At 38.2% G+C, this 25,720-nt stretch overlaps 1 protein-coding gene across 1 annotated transcript; it reads right to left on the bottom strand.

Moving 5' to 3' along the window:
- Window positions 1-349: 349 nt before the first annotated feature.
- LOC306874303 (patatin-like phospholipase domain-containing protein 4) lies at window positions 350-11,631 on the bottom strand (the record flags this gene model as incomplete). The annotated part of the gene is made up of 6 exons (XM_079424279.1): window positions 350-481; window positions 1,743-1,895; window positions 5,582-5,647; window positions 8,109-8,244; window positions 11,041-11,065; window positions 11,439-11,631. The coding sequence occupies 6 exons, from the start codon at window positions 11,629-11,631 to the stop codon at window positions 350-352; spliced, it is 705 nt and encodes a 234-aa protein (XP_079280405.1).
- Window positions 11,632-25,720: the final 14,089 nt, after the last annotated feature.

Genomic DNA, 25,720 nt, shown 5'->3' with positions numbered 1-25,720 from the left:
AAGGAGTTTCAGAAATATTTAAACAATTTAGTCATTCGTAAGGAACACTGTGTATTGTTAGCACCCTGAGAACAGGAGTTATTTTAAAGCTGTGCAATAAAAAAAAAAATACTGTTTTTGACACTGATCATTCAGTCTCCCAAAATACATGATGCATTTTACTGTGCTTCTTTATCTGAAGAACAAAACTAGACACCAAATCAAAGTGTGATTATTACACTAAACACAGCAAATATTGTTTGCCACAGAGGAACTGCTATGAGGAAAGTGGCAATATGCAAAATTTTAGACATTCAAGGTGCTGAAAGAGCTAAAATCAGCTTAAAAAAAAAAAAAAAAAAAAAATTAGCTACTGTATCCATTTTTCTTTCTTTAAAAAGTCAACAGCATCCTGGTATCCCTCCTGTTCCAGTGCTTTGAGTCTGGGTAGTGAGGGAGGAAACAGAGCCTGGTTCAGCCTTATGACATTGTCTTTTGAGAACTGAGGGTGGAAAACAGTTGAAATTTCAAAACATGTCAAGTTATGACATAGCAGTTTGGAAGGAGATATACACTGCTCAAAAAAAATTAAAGGAACACTTTTTAATTAGAGTATAGCATCAAGTCAATTAAACTCCTGGGTTATTGATCTGGGCCCATATTGATGAAAAGTCTTAGTGCTAAAAGTTGCTCCTACTAACAAAACTCTAAGAATATTTTTAGAAATGTGTGGGTGTTCCCTCTTAAAATTAAGGAAAATATCCTAGTAAAGGAAAAAGTCATTCAGAATGCATCTTAACCCTTAAAAGAGGTCTTAAGGTCCAAAATTGGATTAAGAGTTTCTTTAGATGAGGAGAAAATGGACGAAACATGAAGAGGGAGAAGAATTGTGTTGCACACAATGCATGACAGAGAGTTAATAAGACACTACACAGTAGATTGTTCAGGGATAATTTTTGTGACCGATCATAGAGAAACAGAGCAGAAATGCCATAGCGCCAGAAATGGAAGTAATCACTACATTAACTGCATTAACATATTTGGCAACTGGAAAACTGCAATAATGCTGCAGTGATGATTTGGGTCTGTCACAACCTTCTATAAGCAAAGTGATCACATAAACAATTACAGCACTTTCAGAACCTTATTGTGTCGCTGTTCATCTATAAAATGTGTTATGTATGACAGCAAGGTAAAAAAAAATAATATATACAACCCGAATTCCCGAAATGTTGGGACATTTTTTAAATTTGATAAAAATGAAAACTAAAAGAATTTCAAATCACATGAGCCAATATTTAGTTCACAATAGAACATAGAGAACATAACAAATGTTTAAACGGATACATTTTACTATGTTATCCACTAAATGAGCTCATTTCAAATTTGATGCCTGCTACAGGTCTCAAAAAAGTTATAACGGAGGCAACACAGGGCTGAAAAAGCAAGATATTTTGAAAAGATTCAGCTGGGAGAACATCTAGCAACTAATTAAGTTAATTGACATCAGGTCTGCAACATGATTAGCAATAAAAGGAAAGTCTTAGAGAGGCAGAGTCTCTCAGAATTAAAGATGGGCAGAGGCTCTCCAATCTGTGAAAGAGTGCGTAAAAAGATTGTGGAATACTTTAAAAACAACATTCCTCAACGTCAAATATGTTTTCAAAGTGTTCCCTCAATTTTTTGAGCAGTGTATATTTTAAATGTTTACGTTGTTTAGAGATTAGAAATAAATAAAGGTGGTTTTTATGCTAATACCTTACCATAACGCTCATGTTGGCGAGTATGACATGAAGCTTACTAATGCCTTTATGAGCTGGGGAAATATCCTGAGGGCCACTAAATGGTGACACTGTGATTGTGCATCCTACAGGAAGAATAGGAAGACTGTCTGTGAATCCCCCATCTATCCATTTCTGAGAATTTTTTTTTTTTAAATTGCAAATGCACTGCCATTAAAAAAAGTTTGTTGTTAGTAAGATTTTTATAATTTTTGAAAATATCTTGTGCTCAGCAAGACTGCATAAAAAATACAGTAAAACAGTAATACTGAAAAATATTTAAATTTACTGAATTCTATTTTTATGTATTGTAAAATTGTATTTATTTCTGTAATGGCAAAGCTGAATTTTCAGCAACCATTAGTCCAGTATCCAGTGTCACATGATCTTTCAGAAATCATTCTAATATGCTAATTTGCTTTGTATATTTGATATAATTTTTTTGTAACATTATAAATGTTTTTACCATCACTTTATCGGTTTTATGTGTTCTTGCTGAGTAAAAGTATTAATAAAAAAAAATGAAATAAAATAAAAAAATCTTACTGATGCCAAATGTTTTAATAGCTTATTTGTCAAGTCAAGTCAAGTCACCTTTATTTATATAGCGCTTTTAACAATGTAAATTGTGTCAAAGCAACTGCACAATATCAAACATATCACAATATCAATATCAAACATATCACAATATCAATATCAAACATTGGCCTCTGGCCAACAAACCAGCAGTTCAATTTAACTGCAGCAAAGTCAGATTGTAAGGTCTCAACTAGTTCCAGTGGTCATTTGGTAATTCTGTATGTTGTCTGAGCGTTGGCATCCTCTGAGGGGTTGGCATTATCTTTTCTCAGGTGTTCGGTCATCTCAGATCATTTAGGGGTTGGATCCAGACTGAAGCTTCTGTCATTCCTAATTACCACGGGATGTTAATCCCGTGGCAGAAACAGAGACAAATAGAAACATAATTAGCGTAGCTGCTGTTCCATCCCAAGCTAAAGAATAATAATAATGTACATTTGATCAGATATACTACAGTACAAGATTATAAAATGCATTATGTGAATGCTTGGCTAAAGAGATGTGTCTTTAATCTAGATTTAAACATAGAGAGTGTGTCTGAACCCCGAACGTTATCAGGCTATTCCAGAGTTTGGGAGCCAAATGTGAAAAAGCTCTACCTCCTTTAGTGGACTTTGCTATCCTAGGTACTACCAAAAGTCCAGAGTTTTGCGACCTTAAGGAGCGGGTTGGATTGTAGCGTGGTAGAAGACAAGTTAGGTACGCAGGAGCTAAACCATTTAGGGCCTTATAGGCAAGTAATAATATTTTGTAAATGATACGGAACTGAATAGGTAGCCAGTGCAGAGACTGTAAAATTGGGGTAATATGATCATATTTTCTTGACCTTGTAAGAACTCTAGCCGCTGCATTTTGGACTATCTGTAGCTTGTTTATTGAAGATGCAGGACAACCAGCTAGCAGTGCATTACAATAGTCCAGTCTAGAGGTCATGAATGCATGAACTAGCTTTTCTGCATCAGAAACAGGTAGCATGTTTCGAAGCTTGGCAATGTTTCTAAGATGGAAGAATGCTGTTTTTGTAACATGGGAAATATGATTTTTAAAGGACAAGTTGCTGTCTAATATAACACCCAGATTTTTGACTTTAGAGGATGTGACAGTGCATCCGTCAAGTTGTAAATTGTAATCCAAGAGATTCTGTGTATTGTTTTTTGGTCCAATAAGTAATATCTCTGTCTTATCTGAATTTAATAGGAGGAAATTATTGGTCATCCAATCTTTTAAATTTTTTACACAATCTATTATCTTAGATAGTTTAGAAGTTTCACCTGGTTTTGTTGAGATATATAGTTGAGTATCATCAGCATAGCAATGAAAACTAATCCCGTATTTTCTAATAATATTACCAAGAGGCAACATGTATATTGAAAATAGAAGAGGGCCTAGGACTGATCCTTGTGGTACTCCATACTTTACTGGTGATAATTGTGATGACTCTCCATTTAAATGAACAAAGTGGTAGCGATCGGACAGGTATGATTTAAACCATCTTAAAGCCTGCCCTTGAATACCAATATGGTTTTGTAGTCGATCTATGAGTATATCATGGTCTATAGTGTCAAACGCAGCACTAAGATCAAGTAATACTAGCAATGAGATGCAGCCTTGATCTGAAGCAAGAAGCAAGTCATTTGTAATTTTAACAAGTGCAGTTTCTGTGCTATGGTGAGGCCTGAAACCTGACTGAAATTCCTCATAGAGATCATTTTTTTGCAAGAAGGAGCACAATTGAGCAGACACAACTTTTTCTAAAATTTTTGACATAAACGGAAGATTTGAAATGGGTCTGTAATTTGCCAGTTCATTAGAATCTAGTTGTGGTTTCTTAATAAGAGGCTTAATAACCGCCAGCTTGAATGGTTTTGGGACGTGACCTAAGGCTAACGATGAGTTAATAATATTGAGAAGCGGTTCTTCTGCTACGGGTAACAACTCTTTCAGTAGTTTAGTAGGTACAGGATCTAATAAACACGTTGTTGGTTTAGATGTACTGATAAGTTTGTTTAGCTCTTCCTGTCCTATAGTTGTAAAGCACTGCAGTTTTTCTTTAGGTGCGATGAATGAAGCTGAAATACTAGACGCAGTAGAATCTACATTTGTTATTGTATTTCTGATGTTATCTATTTTATCAGTAAAGAAATTCATAAAATCATTACTATTAAATTGTGAGGGAATATTTAGATCGGGCGGTGTCTGTTTATTTGTTAGTCTAGCCACTGTGCTAAATAAGAACCTTGGATTGTTTTGGTTATTATCTATGAGTTTGCGGATATGCTAATATCCGATATTTGTCAAAACATTATCAATTTCATTAAACATCTTAATCAAATTAATTGCACGTTAATAACATACTGTATATCAACATTTGCTGTAAAATAAAGAATTTAAGTTTTTAATTTTAAGACATTACATTTGTCATTTGAGAAAATGGGTAGACATTGCAAACAGTAGTTTAAGTAGTCAATAAATTGTTTTATTGGCCTTCAAGCCACAGCGATCTGTTTAACAATGAAGCTGCCATTCTGACTGAGATTAATTTAAAATCCAGTCAAAACGCACACTATATATTTTGTAGATATATAAAGCAAAAAGGAAGGATAAGTACATCCATTAGAGACAGACAAGGACGTGCACTTGTGTATGTGATAATAGAAAGGCTGACTAATATGCACATGTAGCTTTTCTATCTAGAGCACCACACTGATCCTGTTAACTCTAATACAATCTGTAAGACTGTCCACTTGGGAATAATCCATACTGTATGTTAGTAGTTTTATTTTATATGTTCATAACAATTGTTGTAGGCAAGGGCATATTCTCTGCTTATATACAAATTGCCAAGCATGTGTTAAATGTGTTTAACACATTTTAAAGCAGTGTTTAATTTTTATTAAATTAATAGAGAACATTACAAAATAAATTTTTTAACCTCCGTGTGTGAGCCAAATTTTAATTCTGTCGAGTCTAATAGTCTTCGTCATTTTAAAAGAATAGAACTTGATGTTTTCCCACGACTACACGCTTGAACTTCACTAAATTGCTTTGGCTGAAAATACCACCGCATTTGGCTGCTAATGTAGTTTTATCAGGCGTCTGTCAGTGGAGAGGACAAGCAGAACCAAAGAACTGGTCTGCTCATTCATCTATATAAATCCAAACAGTCCAAAACTAAACAGCAGCTCTCAGCAGAGCCACATAAAGTACTGGAGCCAAGAGAGTCAGTCGCAAGACACCATTACCTGCCCTTGGAACTCCACTGGCTTCACTCCAGCATAGACAGGCATGAAGCAGCTGGCCAAGAGCACCTTTAAAAACAATACAGTCATAATACATCAGGAGAATGGACAGACAGAGGACTAGTAGGTTATAAGGAACATGATTTATTAGAGTGTCTGCGATAAAAAAAAAAAAATAATGTGGAAATTTTGCCGTAAAAATGAACATGTTTTTCTTACACCTATTTTCCGTACACAAGTGTGTTTACTGCCAGAAAGGTTTTTATATATCCTACTGTTCAAATACACGAGGACGGTAAGTGTTTTTTTTTTCTTATGCTCACTGATTTAAAAAATAAAGTAAAAACTATTATTGTAAAATATTATGATATTAAGTTAATGTCAACATACATATTTTATATAATAATATAATTTTAGCACAATTACTCCAGTCTTCAGTGCCTTTTTTTCTACATGATGGTCACACGTGATTTTCTTGGACACACTTGGACCACATTATTTTGATTTGACAACAAAAGCTTTTTCAAATATGAATTAGCAGTAAAACGGTTTTGTTTATTTATTTTTCTCTAATGGATAATATTAGCAATAAAATGCTATGCTTTAATACAGTTGGGAAAAATTATTTGATCTCCTGCTGATTTTGTACGTTTGCCCACTGACAAAGAAATGACCAGTCTATAATTTTAATGGTAGGTTTATTTGAACAGTGAGAGATAGAATAACAACAAAATTTGCATTTTAATGAGTGAAATATGTACTTGATCCCCTATCAATCAGCAAGATTTCTGGATCCCAGGTGTCTTTTATACAGGTAAGGAGCTGAGATTAGGAGCACTTTCTTAAAGGGAGTGCTCCTAATCTCCGTTTGTTACCTGTATAAAAGACACCCATCCATAGAAGCAATCAATCAATCAGATTCCATACTCTCCACCATGGCCAAGACCAAAGAGCTGTTCAAGGATGTCAGGGACAAGACTGTTGACCTACACAAGGCTGGAATGGCCTACAAGACCATCGCCAAGCAGCTTGGTGAGGAGGTGACAACAGGTGGTGCGATTATTTGCAAATGGAAGAAACACAAAATAACTGTCAATCTGTCAATCACCAATCCTTGATCTGGGGCTCCATGCAAGATCTCACCTCGTGGAGTTTCAATGATCATGAGAATGGTGAGGAATCAGCCCAGAACTACACGGGAGGATGTTTCAATGAGGTCAAGGCAGCTGGGACCATAGTCACCAAGAAAACAATTGGTAACACAATATGCCTCCTGCAGCGCCCGCAAAGCCTCCCTGCTCAACAAAGCATATGCACAGGCCCGTCTGAATTTTTCCAATGATTCAGAGGAGAACTGGGTGAAAGTGTTGTGGTCAGATGAGACCAAAATCAAGCTCTTTGGCATCAACTCAACTCGCTGTGTTTGGAGGAGAAGGAATGCTGCCTATGACCAGAATAACAACATCCCCACCATCAAACATGGAGGTGGAAACATTATGCTTTGGGGGTGTTTTTCTGCTAAGGGGACAGGACAACTGCACCGCATCAAAGGGACGATGGACGGGGCCATGTACCGTCAGGACCAGGGCATTGAAAATGGGTTGTGTATGGGTATTCCAGCATGACAATGACCCAAAACACACAGCCAAGGCAACAAAGGAGTGGCTCAAGAAGAAGCACATTAAGGTCCTGGAGTGGTCTAGCCAGTCTCCAGACTTTACTCCCATAGACAATCTGTGGAGGGAGCTGAAGGTTCGAGCTGCCAAACGTCAGCCTCGAAACCTTAATGACTTGGAGAGGATCTGCAAAGAGGTGTGCAACAAAATCCCTCCTGAGATGTGTGCAAACCTGGTGGCCAACTACAAGAAACGTCTGACCTCTGTGATTGCCAACAAGGGTTTTGCCACCAAGTACAAAGTAATGTTATGCAAAGGGGTCAAATACTTATTTCACTCATTAAAATGCAAATCAATTTATAACTTTTTTGAAATGTGTTTTTCTGGATTTTTTTGGTTGTTATTCTGTCTCTCACTGTTCAAATAAACCTACCATTAAAATTATAGACTAATCATTTCTTTGTCAGTGGGCAAACGTACAAAATCAGCAGGGGATCAAATATTTTTTTTTCCCCACTGTATATCACCCAGACATTAAAAAGTGATTTTTAATTAAAAAATTTTTTTTTTAAGAAAATGGCAATATAAGAGGTATATTCAAGTAACTGTATGTATGAATTGTATTTTAATGTATTTTTATAAATGAAAAGATAATTTACACAAACAAAAAGAAGACCAAAAAGACAGTTTGTATCATTTCGTTAGATGGACTACTGAAGCACCAGTGCAATTTGTTCTTCATTTCAGATGGGAACAAATTAATGAACTCAGCAGCAATTTTCCACAGCAGTAACTCGGTCCAGTGACGGCACTTATGATGTGTCTAATTGAATAGGCAAGTTCCCTTTGGGTTGTGGGCATTACTCTGCTAGTTGAGAGATAAATCATTGTCCATTGACCTCAGGCTTAAATACCTTAATGAGATCTTCCCTTGAGGTGAAGCTGGACACCATGCTGTTCTTGTGCGTCTTTGAATGTGTTATTGAAACAAGGAGGCGTTCATTGGCTAACTGGTGGGCATTGGGCGGGAGAATCTCTTCGATACCCTCCCTAGAGGAAAGCCAAAGGACAGATGCTCATTTGTTGTGTTTGCATAATTAACAACCTCAGTGAAAACCATTTTTCCCTCAACATCATATCGTAATCACACAATCTGTTGGCTGAACCACTGAGGTAACACAGGAAAAATAAGAAAAAGGAAAATCCACTCAACGTTCCATTACAAGGATATTTCATCAAAATGGATGAAGTCTGCTATCCGCTCCAAGCGGTGTGTCAAGATTATCAGAAGCCCTCAGAGGTTTGTGCACATCACAGATATTATTTCCTTCAACAGAGAGAGAGAAAAAAACCGTCTACCGTTTCATATCATGCCAGCAGTATCTGCGGTTTCACAAGTAGCACAGAGGAGGTGTCACATTATAGCATCAGAATGGCACTATCTTCAGACCATTCAAACCTCATTCTACTGGAGGCAGTTCTTTCTTATAGATCTGCACAGCCGTGCACAGCTGAATATGAAGAAAAAAATTATTTAATGTATGTGTGAAACTAATGAGTTTTGGAAAGCATGCATGAAGTTACTTCACGGCCAAGTTGTTTCTTCAGCTCTGTTGGTGTCTCACATCAATTTACACCTCCATTCACGTTCTCTCTTTAAAGAGCATTTTCAAGTTAATGTTGGAAAGAGTGCTTAATACTCACAGAGGCCAATTTAGCAAGAACGCATGATTGTCTAATCAACTCTATTACATAAACGACTGCAATAAAGAAAGAAATTGTCAATGGAGTTTTCGCTTCACTGCACTGATTTGTTATAAAGAGACTTTGTTCCCACTTTGGCTGTGGAATGTTTTCACGTATGTTGGCACCATCCTTTCATCTCAGTTTTCTGGATGGCAGTTTTTAATTGAATGACCTGATTAAAATGGTATTGTTGTACCCTATTCATGACTGCATCTTTTATAATTCCTCTTTTCACTCTAAATCAACACTGGATGCCATTTGCTGGATCTCACACATTCCAATGTGAACATACTGGAAGCTTTCAAATGACACAAGACCTAGATCAGTGCACCTTTAAAGAAACAGTTAAGTAAGTAATAAATAAATAAATAGAGTTGTTATTTACTCAACCTTACATTGTTCCAAACTCTTGACATTTTGTTCTGTGGAACACAAAAGAAGACATTTTAAATTATTTGCTGTTGTTTTTCCCTATGCAATTACAAATAATGGGAGAAATGAGTTGTGATCCATTCTGCCGAAAGAGCCCTGGGAAGTGAACTGTACAGGGTATTCTGCTATCTTAAGCAATAATCCAGTTCAAAAGGAGTACATTCAGCTTGAAGGGCACTGCAAAAGGCATAGGGTATCGATGCATTACAGGAAGTGGTAAGGGAAATTTACCCATGCGTCATTGCGCATTAACCCAGTATTGTGATATGTTTGACTAAAACGGAGTGAACCTATGTTGAGGCTCCAGTGTTTTTATTGAATTATTTAATTAGTCACAGATGTGGTTTGTGTGCTGTTCTTTTTAGGTATAAATGCATGACACATACAGTTAATTATTACGATTACATTTATTTTCATATTAAACATTGCAACGGATATTATCACTCAGTTTAGCACTTCAAATTTGACAAATGAATTTATAATTCATTTATATTTTATAAATACATTTGCATTATATATGTATAATAAATGAAAGTAAGTTAATTTATATTTATTCCCATAAGTATCACATTATCATATCTCAAACTCCTCTAATATGCACAATTCAAGAGGTGTCTACTGTATGTTTGATGACGCTGCAGGTTGTTCCAAATAAACACATTTTGTAAAGCGAACTTTAACAGTGCTCAGGGAGCAGTGAACACTGCGTAGGGACCCTGATCAGAACAAAGCTTGGAGCTTTCAAGCTTCAAAAAGTTTGCAAAAAGGTAAAAGTACTATAAAAGTCCATCATAAAATAACTTCAGGTCTGTAATCCAAGTCTTTGACAGCTTTGTGCATGAAACAAACTAATATGATTGTTTAATTCAGTGAACAATTAATCAGTTGAATCAGTCAATAAGATGACATTTTAGAACCAAATATGAATGATTTGTGAATGGATCATTTAGGCTGATTTTGTGGAAAAAAAACAAACAGATTCACTGAAAGGGACAGACTCAATCAAACAATTGGTTAATTAATCTGTAATAAACTGTAGTTTTTCTTTTCTGACTTCTTTCTTAGTTTATATGGTTTGTTTATATAATAAATGGGAGATTAAATCAATTTCTATAAAAATAACAGGACAGAAAAAAAACACCCACTCTCTTCAGAAATAAAGACCCTTGACTTAATCTTCTTCCACTGTAAAAACAATATGAGACTTAAGAGTGATTTTCCACGGCAATTAAAAAAGCCTCCATGATGTCAATCTGAAGAAACTGGACACCCACAGAGAGATTTAATTATTTTACAAATGCATTTTATTTAAAACTCACTGCACTGGCAAAAAGAAAAAAAAAATATATTAAAGCATGAAAATCGTAGCAAAAAAATTATAAAACATTCTTAAAGTGTGTGATAAGAAGTTCCTGTGCAGGATCATTTTGATCCAGCCTCAGTGCTATCTATTGCAATATTCTAACACCATTTTGAAATTTAATTTGATTTGAAATGAGGTGAATATAAGTTATGTGAAAGGAACAGCTGAGTAGGATATCTTACCAAGACAGCCTTACTGATTAAAACTCTGCATGACAGAAAAAAAAAGCCCTCTGGGGTTAATTTCAACAACCTACTGAATCGTTTTTCGTTCGATCAAAAATTATGTCTGAGAGCTGCACTTACCTCAGTTCAAGCATGAAGTCATATCCTGCTGTTATACAGTAACTTTTAAACTCTGTAACTAAAAAAAAAATATATTTTTTTTTCTGTAGTCTAAGGAAGCTTTTTTCAACCATGTTATGAAATTTCAATAATATCAGTGTGATTTCTGTAACGTTTTTTTTTTTTTTAAAGGATGGACTGATTTAAGTACCAAATATAAATATTTAAATTATTAAACATAAATATTTAATTAAATCAATGATTTTAATAAATTTAATATACAGCAACTACTTTGTAAAATTCTGCCAATCATACTGATAGTATGATAAAATAAAATGTTCTTCTCTCTCTCTACATATGATCCTATATAGTTTATGTATAGTTTTGTTGTTGTTTCTTCACATGATCTGGGGTGTAACTGAATGGCTTTACCTGTAGTTTATCAGGAGCAGTGATAATCACAGTGGCAACTAAAGCACCAGCTGAAGCTCCAGCACAGGCTTTTAAAGAGGACAGCAGCTTATCTCCATGTCTCAGTAACGCCTCTGTTACTCCCAGATGATATGCTCCTAAAAACCCAGCCGCAGCAAATGATATATTCACCACTGTCATACCTGTGAACAGATGATAGATATTTTAACTTCAAGTTTAAAGATTAAAACTGAAAATTGTTTGGCTTGGGGAGATCTTGAGGCACACACAGTTCAGTCCATTATTACGTGTGTTTGTGCGACCAAATAGTGTACGCCTGCAGTTTAAAATTATTCATTAAGTGTTAGATTTGATAAACTAAAGCCATTTAGTTATGTGTCAAAATATGCATGTAATAATTTATCTGCCCACTTAAATCGTTTAACGTTACTTACTTCACATAAGAGTGATCCTTAGTTTGTGCTTCCAGGGCACGAGTTTTGTTAAGTACAGTATAATGTATAGTCAGCAGGTCGTTTTGTGCGGAGTGCACCGGCCGTTCGTAAGGTTGTAGCTACTTATATTAGGAAGTTTCACACAGGGGCTTAGTAACTAATTAATTATCTGTAATAAATTGCCTATTTAAATATGTAAGTACAACCATAGATGTATATATATCTATGACAGGGGTGTCAAACTCAGTTCCTGGAGGCGCAGCCCTGCAGAGTTTAGTGAAAGTGAAAGTGAAGTGACATATGGCCAAGTATGGTGACCCATACTCGGAATTCGTGCTCTGCATTTAACCCATCCAACGTGCACACACACAGCAGTGAACACACACCCGGAGCAGTGGGCAGCCATTTATGCTGCGGCGCCCAGGGAGCAGTTGGGGGTTCGGTGCCTTCCTCAAGGGCACCTCAGTCGTGGTATTAAGGGTGGTGAGAGATCGCTGAACATTCACTCCCCCACCTACAATCCCTGCCGGCATGAACCCACAACCTTTTGATTACGAGTCGGACTCTCTAACCATTAGGCCACGACTTTAGTGCCAACCCTAATTAAACACAACTGATCCAGCTAATCAAGTCCTTCAGGCTCAATTGAAAACTACATGTTTTGTGTGTTGGAGCAGGGTTGGAACTAAACTCTGCAGGGCTGCGGCCCTCCATGTCACGTTACAGAAACGAGGTCTGGGTCCAAGAATGCAGGGAGGTGTCTTTAATAAAACAAACTAACACAAAGGCCAACGCGGCACAATAAACAGAAACATAACATAAGCAGATCTAAGAACATGAAGCAGGACATGAATCACGGGTAACAAACATATAATGAAAGCACACAGAGTGGTGAGAAGGCGGAAGCTATATAGTCCGAGGTGATGGGGATCAGCTGTGGGTGTAATGATTAGCCAGGTGTGTGCAATGAAACAGGTGTATGCGTGTAATCCTGTGAGTGGAGTCCGGGAGAAAGGGAGATGGCGACCTCTGGTGGGGAAGGGCAGACCTGCAGTCCGGCCTCGTGACAGTACCCCACCTTAAAGGAACGGCTTCCAGACGTTCCCCAAGATCCAACAGTCCGGAGGGGGGTGAAACAGTGAACAGGGGGAGGGATGGCGGGCCAGGTCCGTGTGGGGGCAGAGGGTCTGGAGATGGAGGCAGCGCAGGAAGCCAGGGCGGGTCTGGAGGAACGGACCAGGGGGGCTCCAGCCCAACAGGAACCCCAGGGCCCAGCCAGGGTGGGGCCGGAGGGACAAACCAGGCAGTGAGTTTAAGAACGGCCTCTGTGGCCGTGACAGGGCAGACAGTGAGTTCAGGAACGGCCTCTGTGGCCGTGACAGGGCAAACAGTGAGCTCAGGAACGGTCTCTGTGGCCGTGACAGGGCAGACAGTGAGTTCAGGAACGGCCTCTGGCAGAGTAAGGAGCTCGAGTGGAGCCGGCAGGGTAAGGAGTCTGGGTGGCGCCGGCAGGGCAAGGAGTCTGGGTGGCGCCGGCAGGGCAAGGCGCTTGGGTGGCGCCGGCAGGGCAAGGAGTCTGGGTGGTGCCGGCAGGGCAAGGAGTCTGGGTGGCGCCGGCAGGGCAAGTCGCTTGGGTGGCGCCGGCAGGGCAAGTCGCTTGGGTGGCGCCGGCAGGGCGAGGAGCACGGGTGGCGCCGGCAGGGCGAGGAGCTTGAGTGGCTCTAACACGGCCTCCTGACCAGCAGTGAGCTCTTGGGAGGCCTCCTGGCCTTGTGAGACGGAAGCCTTCTTCCGTCTCTTCCTCCGTTTCCGGGAGCGGGATGCCGTGGCATACTCAGCCTCCACAGTGGGCGCCGCTGCGGCATTCTCGGCCACCTCTGGGGGATAGAGAGCGGCCACCGCCGCCTCGGGAGCGCTGTGCACGGCCACCGCTGCCTCGGGAGCGCTGCGAGCGTGCCCCGCCGACATCTCCGCCGCTAACTCCACCCTGAAGGCTGAGCCGCTCACCTGAAGAATCCTGTCGATGTAACCATCCAACGACTCCTCAGGGTCCCAGTATGGTGCTCGGGACCTGAACGGCTCAGCTAGACCACTCCAGAAAAAGACCACCAGACACTCCTTCTCAACGGTCGACTGCCGAGCCAACCCGATGAACTCCTTGGAGTAATCCTCCACGCTCCGATCCCCCTGGCGCATGTTCAATAACCTCCCCGCTGGACCCATCTTTGGTGCTTTCATTCTGTCACGTAACAGAAACGAGGTCTGGGTCCAAGAATGCAGGGAGGTGTCTTTAATAAAACAAACTAACACAAATGCCAACACGGCACAATAAACAGAAACCAAAACATAACATAAGCAGATCTAAGAACATGAAGCAGGACATGAATCACGGGTAACAAACATATAATGAAAGCACACAGAGTGGTGAGAAGGCGGAAGCTATATAGTCCGAGGTGATGGGGATCAGCTGTGGGTGTAATGATTAGCCAGGTGTGTGCAATGAAACAGGTGTATGCGTGTAATCCTGTGAGTGGAGTCCGGGAGAAAGGGAGATGGCGACCTCTGGTGGGGAAGGGCAGACCTGCAGTCCGGCCTCGTGACACTCCAGGGACCGAGTTTGACACTCCTGATCTATGAGTACAAATTTATCTACAATTATTTTGAAACCAGATGAAGTGCTACATATTTTTGTGAAAACTGTCATTGATTATAGAATTCTTTGACAATTTAAAAATGTAAAAGAACTGCATTTATTTAAAAATATTTATTTATTTATTAATACATTTTTTCTACTTTTTTGTTATGTGTCAGTTGAGGTGCCATAGAAATGAAAACTGTCTTTACCTTGGCATAGTTGAATAATAAGAGTTCTGTACATGGGAATGATATACAGTGAGCCTCAAACACCATAGTCTCCTCCTTCTTAAGTAAATCTCGCGAATAAAAAAGACCACTGAAAAATAGGCGAATCAGAACATAATACGTAACAGTCGGGATCACTAAGAGTTACTCCCCCAACATTTGCATATGCCCGCCCATGTTCTAGGCCAGCCGCCAGCCAAACCATCAGAAGTTCTGCAGGTATTGTGAAGAAATATGAACGAGGACAACAGCGAAAATGGCAGATCATGGAAATAAATGTTATGTTCCAGGCTGTGCAGGGGATGTGAAGTGCAGGGATGGGTTGGTGTCTGTATTCAGAAAGGCCCGGAAAACAAATAACGCGTTCTACTAAAAAAAACGCGACCCACTAAAGGGACATGGTTAGCTCCTTGCTGGCAGTAGCCTGTTACATTGCAGTACGTGCGATCGCGAATCTCGAAAGCGAAAGTGAAAGTAAGAAGCGATCATGCATTTGAAAGCAGTTTTCAGTGCCCGCATTTTTATATACAGTATAATTACCCGACGATATAGCTGCGAGAGAATGTATTGAAATATATAAGCCGTTCCAAATAAGCTAATAACAGACCATTTCATTCTAGGGAGAAATCATAGGATTGTAAATGTACATGTAAAACCTTTTCTGGAGAATTTTTGCCCTTACCTAAGCCCTATACCTTCTATGTAGATATCAGATAACAATTTAAAATATTGTATCAATGCATTCTATGGCACCTTTAAAATATATTGAATATTTATATGACATTTTACCCATTATGTGTAATATGTTATTTGATCATCCTTTAGGATGATATGTACGGAACCAGGTGGGTTACATGATCGTGCATGTCAACCTAAAGACAATCTCATGACATATCACACATAATTGATCAAATGTCATGTTGACAAAAGTGAGATCTAAACAGTCTTCACCAACATTAGAGCGCAGTACATTTAGACTGAGTGACTAAATGTACTGAGCATTAATTAATGATTTCAAATGACTTCAGCAGCCTTGCAATAAACAGATGTAGTGTATTATGTAGTGAAGCCCCTGAGATAAAGACATCTCATTAGTTATTAAGAAGCATAACCTTGGCTAAGATTGAGAGGGCCTTTGTGGTTTAATTATTCCTGCCCTGTCTAGATCACCTCTTCATTGCTCAAAATCACTCCACAAATGTAAGGTGCTAGAGGTTGTGTGTGTAGGTACACTCATCCTAGGCCTTGTCCCAGTTACTGCACTTAATGGACTTGTGGTCTCGTGGCCTTTGACTCATGTGTTGTTGAAGTCCACAAGGCTGCAGGGTGTCCCATTTGTCATTTTAGATTTCAGAATAGTAGTTGTGAGCTGTTTTGAGGACACTGAAAATGTAACTGCAAAGCTATTATTTTGAAGATATAGTTAGCTTCTCACTATAAGCTCTGAACAAACAAGCAGCTAAATTCACAGAAATTCACAAGTGTCTTATGCTTTAATAAAGAAAAAAATATATAACCATCCAGTAATGAAATGTATAATTTAAAGGGATAGTTAGCCCCCCCCCCCCCGCTAAAAATATATATATAAAAAATAAATAATAATAATAATTTAATTCTGTTTAGTCACCATGATGTTGCACCAAAACCGTTCTTTCTTTTTTTTTTTTTTAAATAAAAGAAGATATTTTGAGAAATGTGTGCTCATACAGTTTTCTAGAAGACGGATACCCCATCTACGTTTTTTAACCCTTTGAAGTTGTTATTTTTATTTTCTTTGCACACAAAAAGTATTCTCGTCGCTTCATAAAGTTCAGATTGAACCACTGATGGCAGATGGACTATTTTGGCGATGTCTTTCATACTTTTCTGGGCCTCGACAGTGCTATTTACTTGGCAGTCAATGGGACAGTCAAAAGCCTCCCGGTTTTCATCCAAAACATCTTAAATTGTGTTCTGAAGACGAACGAAGCTTTTACTGGTTTGGAACGACATGGGGGTAAGTGATTAATGACAAATTTTTCATTTTGGGGTGGAGTAACCCTTTAATTTGTGAGTTTCATCACACCACTGGGGAACTGTTTAGAGGTTACTGTTACAATTAAAATGGTTTGCTAAATATAGACACTACTATTAGCTATGACCAGATCTGTATCATAAATCTGTCTGTAACGATGCCTTTCAAACTTTAAATGCTTGTGGGCATTCCCCCATATGTAGTCAGATTGCTTTTTGTCTTTTATGTTGAGTCTCTGGAGTGTAATTCCTCCAGTACTTTCTTAAGTCAGCACTTATTTCTCACATACCCAAAACAATGCTCATTCTGCCATCGCTGTGGCTGCTTATTGAGGTGTCAGCACAGATTTCTTGCTCCTTTACTTCTGTTTACGGTAACATATAATGTGCTGAAAACTGGCAAGTCTGTGTACCTGTTAGCATCTCCATGTGTGTTTTCCAGATTTAAAACACATATGAGCATGAATGTGTGAGTAGTAACAGAAAAGGGAAAGTGGAAGCGGAAAAGGTGTGTGGCCAAGTATGATGACCCATACTCAGAATTTGTGCTCTACATTTAACCCAGTAGTGAACATACACCTGGAGCAGTGGGCAGCCAATGCTGCAGCACCCAGGGATCAGTTTGGGGTTCGGTGCCTTGCTCAAGGGTCTCACCTCAGTCATGGTATTGAGGGTGGAGAGAGTGTTGGTTATTCACTCCCCCACCTATAATCCCTGCCGGACCTGAGACTCGAACCCACGATCTTTGGGTTACAAGTCCAACTCGCTATCCATTAGGCCACAACTGCCAGCAAATACTTTTTGATGTTTTCATTTAAATGACAATCACATTTCAAGGTCTTTGAAATCTGAACAGCATGTGTTTGAAATCCTTTTCATAGTAACAATAGTATGTGTAAGGCTGCATTTAATTCAAACAACACATTCCATTCCTTGCATCTGTCTGGTTGATCTGTGTATGAAGAAAACTGATATACATAGTCCAACAGCAATGGGAGTTTACACTGTTGTATCACTCTGCTTGTTTTGTTTATGTTCCATAGGCTGTCCGTTTGTGTACCTACCTTCATGGTAAGTTTTTTTTTTTTCAGCAGCTTGCATCATTACACCAGTAGGTGGCGACAAAACGGATGCATCTTACTAAAGCCCGGGACACACTGAGCTGACGGTCAGCTGTCAGTGAGTGTCTGTAGGGCTAGTTTGATTGGTATGTTCCACACGTCGGCTCTTGTCGGGCTCATGTCAGCAGGCCGTTGGCACAAGTGAGAACTCTGATTGGATGTTAAGTTTAGTGAATGAGTCAGTGCTCGAGAATTAAAGTGAAAGTGATGAAAACTAGTAAGTAAATGCAGGCGGCACAGACAGAAGGCTGTTCTAATGTAACATAATCTTACCCAAACATTCCAATATGTGAATATTTTCATTACAATGTGAGCAGATGAAAATGAAGAAAGTTGTCAATACTCAATACTCGATACTCAAGTTGTCAATACTTTTGATACTCAAAATGCCATGCAAGCGCTGCTTTTTTTACATTTCATATATCTGCACATATCTCATACATCCTTGTTTCGGTTTCTCCTTTTAAATGATGAATAGCCTATATAATATTGATAGCTGCTGATATAGACAGCTAATTCCTCTCACGCAGGCACAGAATGCTAGTGTTAGTTTGCAGTTAGCTGTAGTCTGTTCGACGTGTTCAACCACAGTTTTTTGGTTCAGACACTGCCGATGCAAGGCGACAACACTGTCAGCTTTTGTCACTGCTAGTTCTTTGAAGTCGGCATGGTGTGTCCCGGCCTTAAGGCTGCATACCTTGCCTGACAGGTCTCCAATCGAAGACAGACTCAGTCTGAAGGATCCTTGGAAGGCAGCCTTCATTTTGGTTCCTTAATTTGGAGTATTTTAGAGAATGCATCTAGTGTATCCTTTGCATCCTCCAATCACCCACACTCCTTGGCACACATTTCAATTCACAGAATAAAAAAAAGATCTGACGGAAAATGAGTCGGCACTAAGTTTGTCCAATTTTATTATGAAATGCAATACAAAATGGTTTTGGAGATGAAGGCATATTTTCTTTTGTTGTAAATTTATCACATAACGTTAAACTGTCTGTAATGTGCTCCACTGGGAGACCACAGATGGTTGTTATTCACCATTCATTTTAATTTAACAAATTCATTTTGAATATTATTTTTGTGCCATGACCAAGGGTCCAGAAACACCCTCGTTGATATGTCGAGTTCCTAAACCTGGACCATCTAATTCTAGCATTTAATGTTGAGGACTCTAGCTTAGAAGCATTAGATGGACTGATGCAGATTTTCAGATTGAGAAACACCAACTGAATCACTTACTCAGCTGATTCGTTCAAAACTGATTCAAGAATGAAACAAATTAATGGCTGTGTCCAAAGGAAATAAGTTCATCTTTTCTCTGGAAGGTAATGTGTCCATTAAAAATGCTGGGTTGTTTCAACCCAACTTTGGGTCAGATTTTTAATTAAAAAAATTAACCCAACAGTTGGGTTAGTCCATATTTGACCCAAAGTTGGGCTGAAACAACCCATCATTTTTAAGAGTGTGCACGCACACTTCAGAATCTCGCAGGGAGCACAATAACAGCTCATACAAGTACATTTTGCACATGTCTTATGAATACTATGAATTTGGACACCATTTCTCATACTGTGAAAAATACTTTTTTCATTCAACCATTCTTTAGAGAAACAGTTTCATTCACAAACATCATTAAGTCAAGTCAAGTCACCTTTATTTATATAGCGCTTTTAACAATGTAAATTGTGTCAAAGCAACTGCACAATATCAAACATATCACAATATCAATATCAAACATATCACAATATCAATATCAAACATTGGCCTCTGGCCAACAAACCAGCAGTTCAATTTAACTGCAGCAAAGTCAGATTGTAAGGTCTCAACTAGTTCCAGTGGTCATTTGGAACTAGTTTGGAACAGCAGCTACGCTAAAAAAAACAAACATCATTATTATTGAGTGTTGTTGTGTGAGACAAGTTAATTCTGCTGTGGTTTTATTTAAAACTATTTTCATTTACAAAGTAAAAATTGAAAAAAAGGTAATAATGTAATATGTTTATGGCACTGTTACCTAAAAACAATATCACACTCGCATTTGTGCATGTTGATCTGAATATCATAGCTGTCATTACTGTCAGCTGTTCAAAACAGGGGCTCTTTAAATATGTTTCTTAAGCAATTCAAGAATATAAGACTGATACATATTACAATAGATTTCGCTTTGAGGTGATTTGAATGAACAGAGTCCCTAATTTAAAAGTTTCGCTTCTGGGATCTTCCCATATCTTCCTCAAGAGGCAATATACATTTTTGGCAGCATCAAGTTAATAAGGAAAAATTCTTAATCATGAAAAGCTTCTCAGAGATATATGTCTGCAGAAAATAAGCTGTCTCTGTCTGTGCCTCAATAAAAATTATACTTTTTTTAAGACCCTGTCTCGTGCTTAATCACAGCTAATTAAACTTTCCTAGCTAATACCTATCATAGGGGGATTAATTCTCATCCAGCAGATGGATAAACTGGGCTTTAAGGTGCTTGTTTTCACACAGTCACTGACAAAGTCAGGGCAAGGTCACATACTGTAGATAGTGAAAATCTGCCCTAAGATCAAATGGCCCCTTTAGATAGAGCCGAAAACCTACTCAAGGGGCAGCGATGATGAAAGAAAATATGGAGGAGTGGGGATAGAGAGAGAGAGAGGACACAATAGAAGAGTGATGGGCCTCCGCAGAGAAGAAAAAAGAAGAGATGATAGTGTGTGACAGGAACACGATGATGAGAAGGTGATGCATAGAGTGTAATATTTCAAAAGTGTATGAACAGGGTTGATATACACTGATCTGTTCACAGTGAGCAGCAGACAACTCCCTTTTTAATTTCATGCATTTGACACATTTTGGAATAAGCATTGCTGCACTTAATTTACTGTTTTGACATTCTTAAGCAGATTCAAAAGTTTTGTAGCACAATTGTATGTCTACTTCTCACAAAACACACCTTTTGACAATAACAACCTTGATTTTTTTTTTTTTTTTTTATAGAAAATACGTCTAAACATTTACATTACACTAGTATGCATTTGGTACGAGCTTTTACCAAAAACAACATTTTCATTCATTCCCCTGAGAATTGTAACTTGAGAAATGTATTTTAAATTACAGTGTACTTCTTAAATTTGTCATTAATTTCAATTGAGGTAGCAAACAGGATGTGGAATTTCAAATCCAAAGAGGAATCTAAGGAAGTATACAGTACTTCTCAGGAATCAGTTTTATTTGAATTTAAATTCAAAGAAATTCATATAACTGCATTTTTTAAGAGAAATGTTAGCTTAAAAAAAGCCCTTTTTAAAAGTTTAAAAAAATACATTGAATCAGGCATTTGAAAACCTAGCAGACAGAGGAAATGATGGATGGATAGATGGGTAGATATGAAAATCCCACATATAGAACTTTTTATTTAGTTATAAGGACATATTTCATTATATTTCATGAATTAACTATAGTGGGGTCTGTCTCTCTCTCTTTCTCTATACATATATGTGTGTGTGTTTTGTAGTACTTACAGTATGCAATAATAGAATATTTAGTGTATATTATTATAATTATTAAAAGCAAGCATCTTTCATAATACTTTTGGATTACAATTAGGTAAACTGAATTCAGTATTTTCTTTCTTTCTGCCATTCCAATTTAAATTCCAATTCTAAATTTCACACAATCCTGGCTAACAGAAGCCCTTTCTCTACCATTTGAGCTACATGATCATATATCCTGTACATTAGAAATTGAAAGAAAGAAAGAAAAAAAGAGTAACATTTCTTACAGATAGTATCCCACCAAAAACCATGAAATGTAATGGCATCATCCTAGTGAGATTACAGGAGCAAGGTATTGTTCAATGTGTCATCTCAAGCATCTACTTGCACAGGCATCAGCCATAGAGGTACCGCAGGCCTCCAACAATCTGTGAGATCACTGTGTGTCTCAGAAGATAAAGCGAGGAAGGACCATTAAGGGGAGGAAAATTGGATATCTCCGAGAAGTGGGAAAGAAAGAAAGAGGAAGGGAGAGATTGTAATTGGGAGTCTCATAGTGGATGCTGTGGATTGTGTGGAGAAATCAGAATCAAATTTAAGCCTGGGTCAAGGCTAAACTCAATCTTTGTCTGGCAAGGGATAAACCAAAGAAAAAAATGGTTCTGCTTTCTTCGACTCTGAACAGCAGGGATAGAGAAGGATCGGCTTTTAAAAAACAAATTTATATACAAAGATTTAAGGAGAGAAATTTATCTGACAACATCAAACAGGAAGATTTAAGCCATGTAACCAAGAATATACAAGCAATGTAGCCAATTTAGAGCAGTACAGACTGAGTACAGACACTTATCTATCGCACATTCACATTTACAGTATATTTATAAATTCTCACTGGCTCCTCACTGACAATTTCTTTACACTTTTGGGTAAATATAACAGGCAGTCTTTGGTCTCATTAATCTGTTATTTGTTTCAGAGCAAATAGTTTTGGCTGAGGGCAAAATCTCATCACGTTATAACTTTATTGCTGTATGTCAGAGAGCTGCCTTTGTACTTTTGACTGAATTGCCTAGCACATTTTATGATGACTGTTGTTGTTGTTTATTAAATATTATTATTAAATACATAATATTTTATATAAATAATAGCAGTCTTTCATAATAGTATGTAGTCTTGGGAAACGTGTGTTCGTGATGGTGATTTTAGTTAGATGGTGACAAGATGTGAGTGAGTGAAGACTTTTATATTGAAATAGACTGAGACAGGTTTGTAAACAAGGAAGTTATTTTTATTTTCAACAGCACCTTGTAAGAAGCAGCCTGCAAATGCACTGAGTAGCACTATCATTGAAAATATCCATTCATCAACAGATGAAAAGATAATATGACAAAGATATCGCTTTCATCAGTGGATATTCAAAATTTATTGTGAATATGAGATTGAGCTGAAGAATGAATGCTGTATCAGATGCAGGTAATCACACTCTCTCATAATACTCTACAAAATACAGTGAGCTTTTAATACAATAAAACAACAAGGTCCCACTTTATATTAGGTGGCCTTAACTACTGTGTACTTACATTGAAATTAATCATTTGATACAATGCACTTATTGTGTACATACATGTTTTTACATTGTACTTATATTTTTAAAAATACCTATTTGTAATTACATCTGTAATTAATTTCTGTAGTTACATTTATAATTACACTGTTGACCCATCCCTCACACCTTAACCCACCCTTAAACCTACACATACCACCTGTCCTTAACCTTACCCGTATCCCACCTCAATAGCAGCAAAAGTGTTTTAAAATACAATATGACCACAATAAGTACATTGTACTTATTTTCTGATGTAAGTACATAGTAGTTAAGGCCACCTAATATAAAGTGTGACCAACAATAAGCTTCAATTAAGCAACTCAGTGTTCCTTCGTTACTAGTTCTAAAGTCACTTTTTCGAATTAGTAACGGAGGCTTGGGCCCAACTGTTAAACTGTCAGTAAGCAGTTTGCACAAAAGATAGTTTTTTAAGATGACCGAATCTGATATAAAGCCACATTGCACGTATGCTCATGTGATATTTCTCATATAACACTATACTTTGATTTTTATTACCTTGCCATTACATTTCTGAAAACTAGTTAATGCTACTGCATGAGTGTTTCTAATTCAGTCAAGGGTGTGATGGGAAATTTTACTGTCAGAAGAGAGAAAGAAGATCCCCCCCCCCCCCACACCTCTCATTTGAGAAGTCATATTGTGATTTATTTTTTATTTTGCTATTAGGGCAAATGAGAACACAAAAAATATAATATTTATTGTAATTTCTGTTTACCCAACTATGATGACTTCCACTTCTGAGAACCTGAAAATGTGAAAAGGAGCCAGAAAAAGAAATGCAAGTCAGAAGGTGTGACTTAGAAATTAGTACATGTGTTTCCATATTTTGTGCAGTGGCACTTTTATGGGAATCTGATGTTTGAATCTGAGATGGATTTTTACACTGTGAATTGGAATTGTCCATAAACAGATACCTTAAACTTGAACAGCTGACGTAAATATGAGTCATACTGTAGATATGCAGCTGCAATACTTTAAATAGTACATACAAAAATTAGGATCACATTGAAAGTGTCTTTTAAACAAAAGCTCCTGATTTGTTATCAGTAAAGGTCCATTGCAAAAGCCAGAAATGAATGAGCCTGACAATTGTTATTTGTATCATGCATCGAGGGATATAACACTGGACACAAATGATGACATTCATCTGCAGCACTGTTTGAATTACTCATTCATTCAGTTTATCGGTGACGATTCAGCCAGGCTTTCTGAAAATGCAAATAGACATAATGTTGGAACAGAACAGCTGTAAATCTATTCCTAACGCACAATAAAAGCAAAAAAGGTTATACTCCCCATGCGTCCTTTCACTTTCAGTGCTGCAATCGAGCAGCTATTTTTGAACTTGCATGTCTCACATGTGCAGCACGATCACAAGGTCGGCCACAAGGCCACACAAAACAATTATGTGCTATTGTTCCACCTTTTCTTTTATTATTTATTCAGTAAAGGTCCCCATTATTCCAACTCTGTTTTCAGGTCAGGTCAAGAGATAGGGCAGCATTCTCAGCCACGGGGCTGAACGGTAAACAGACATTTATTGCTCGCAGCTGTGCATTATTTTTTTTTCACCCTCTGACCTCGTCTTCTATGCTGTGCCATGTGAAGATATAATTGCTTAGACTAACTCTGGCTGTGTGATATTCAGAAACGATTAGGCTTGTGTCTGTGGTGAGTGGGGCGGGGCCGAGAGCCGTGGGAACGGAGCGAGGCCGGTGGAGTTAATGATAATGAGCGACACCTGCGACACTCACCGGTCTCGAGTCCCACGGAGGAGCTCCGGAAGGATAAAAGGAGGAGTGACGACAGTGGAAGACGAGAGAGGACCAGGCCTGGATATTATTTTGTGTTTTGTGTGCGGCAGTCGTCCGTGAGGGGCTGCCGCTGTACTTTTACGTTTGTTTATTTTTGATTATTAAATTATTAAATGTTTGCCGGTTCCCGCCTCCTTCTTCCCGAATCTACGAACGTTGTTACAGTGTCCTATTCATTTGAAGAGTGCATGACTCTGAAAAGTGTTTTTTCGGAACATACATATATCTAACTTTATAATAATTTTTGAATGCTCAATTTTTTCACCTTTTTTATTTTATTTTTTTAAATAATAATGGATTAATTATTAATTTATTATAGTAATATTAGTTCAGTTAATCAAAAGGAGGGAGTTACAAAAGAAGTTTAATGTATGTTATTAAATAAATAAATAAAACATATGCTTCTTTAGTACAGTGTTTTCTCCTTCTTTATTGGAATAACTGTAGCCATGAAATCATTTGAAAGACTGGTTTTGGCTTATCTGAAGGACATCACTGGTCCCTTACTGGACCCCCTGCCATTTGCCTACCGAGCAAACAGGTATGTGTATGATGCAGTCAACATGGGACTGCACTTCATCCTGCAGCATCTGGACAGACCAGGGACTTATGTGAGGATCCTGTTTGTGGACTTCAGCTCCGCTTTTATCACCATCATCACGGAAACCCTTCAGAATAAATTAACCCAGCTCTCCGTCCCCACCTCTGTCTGTCAGTGGATCAACAGCTTCCTGACAGACAGACAGCAGTTAGTAAAGCTTGGTAAATTCCCATCCAACACTCGTACCATCAGCACTGGAGCTCCTCAGGGCTGCGTACTTTCCCTACTGCTCTTCTCCCTCTACACCAACAACTGCACCTCTAAAGACCCCTCTGTCAAGCTCCTGAAGTTTGCAGACGACACCACACTGAT

This window comes from Barbus barbus, assembly GCF_936440315.1.
Source record: "Barbus barbus genome assembly, chromosome: 8".
NCBI lineage: Eukaryota > Metazoa > Chordata > Actinopteri > Cypriniformes > Cyprinidae > Barbus > Barbus barbus.
This window is presented reverse-complemented; position numbering and strand designations above follow the sequence as displayed.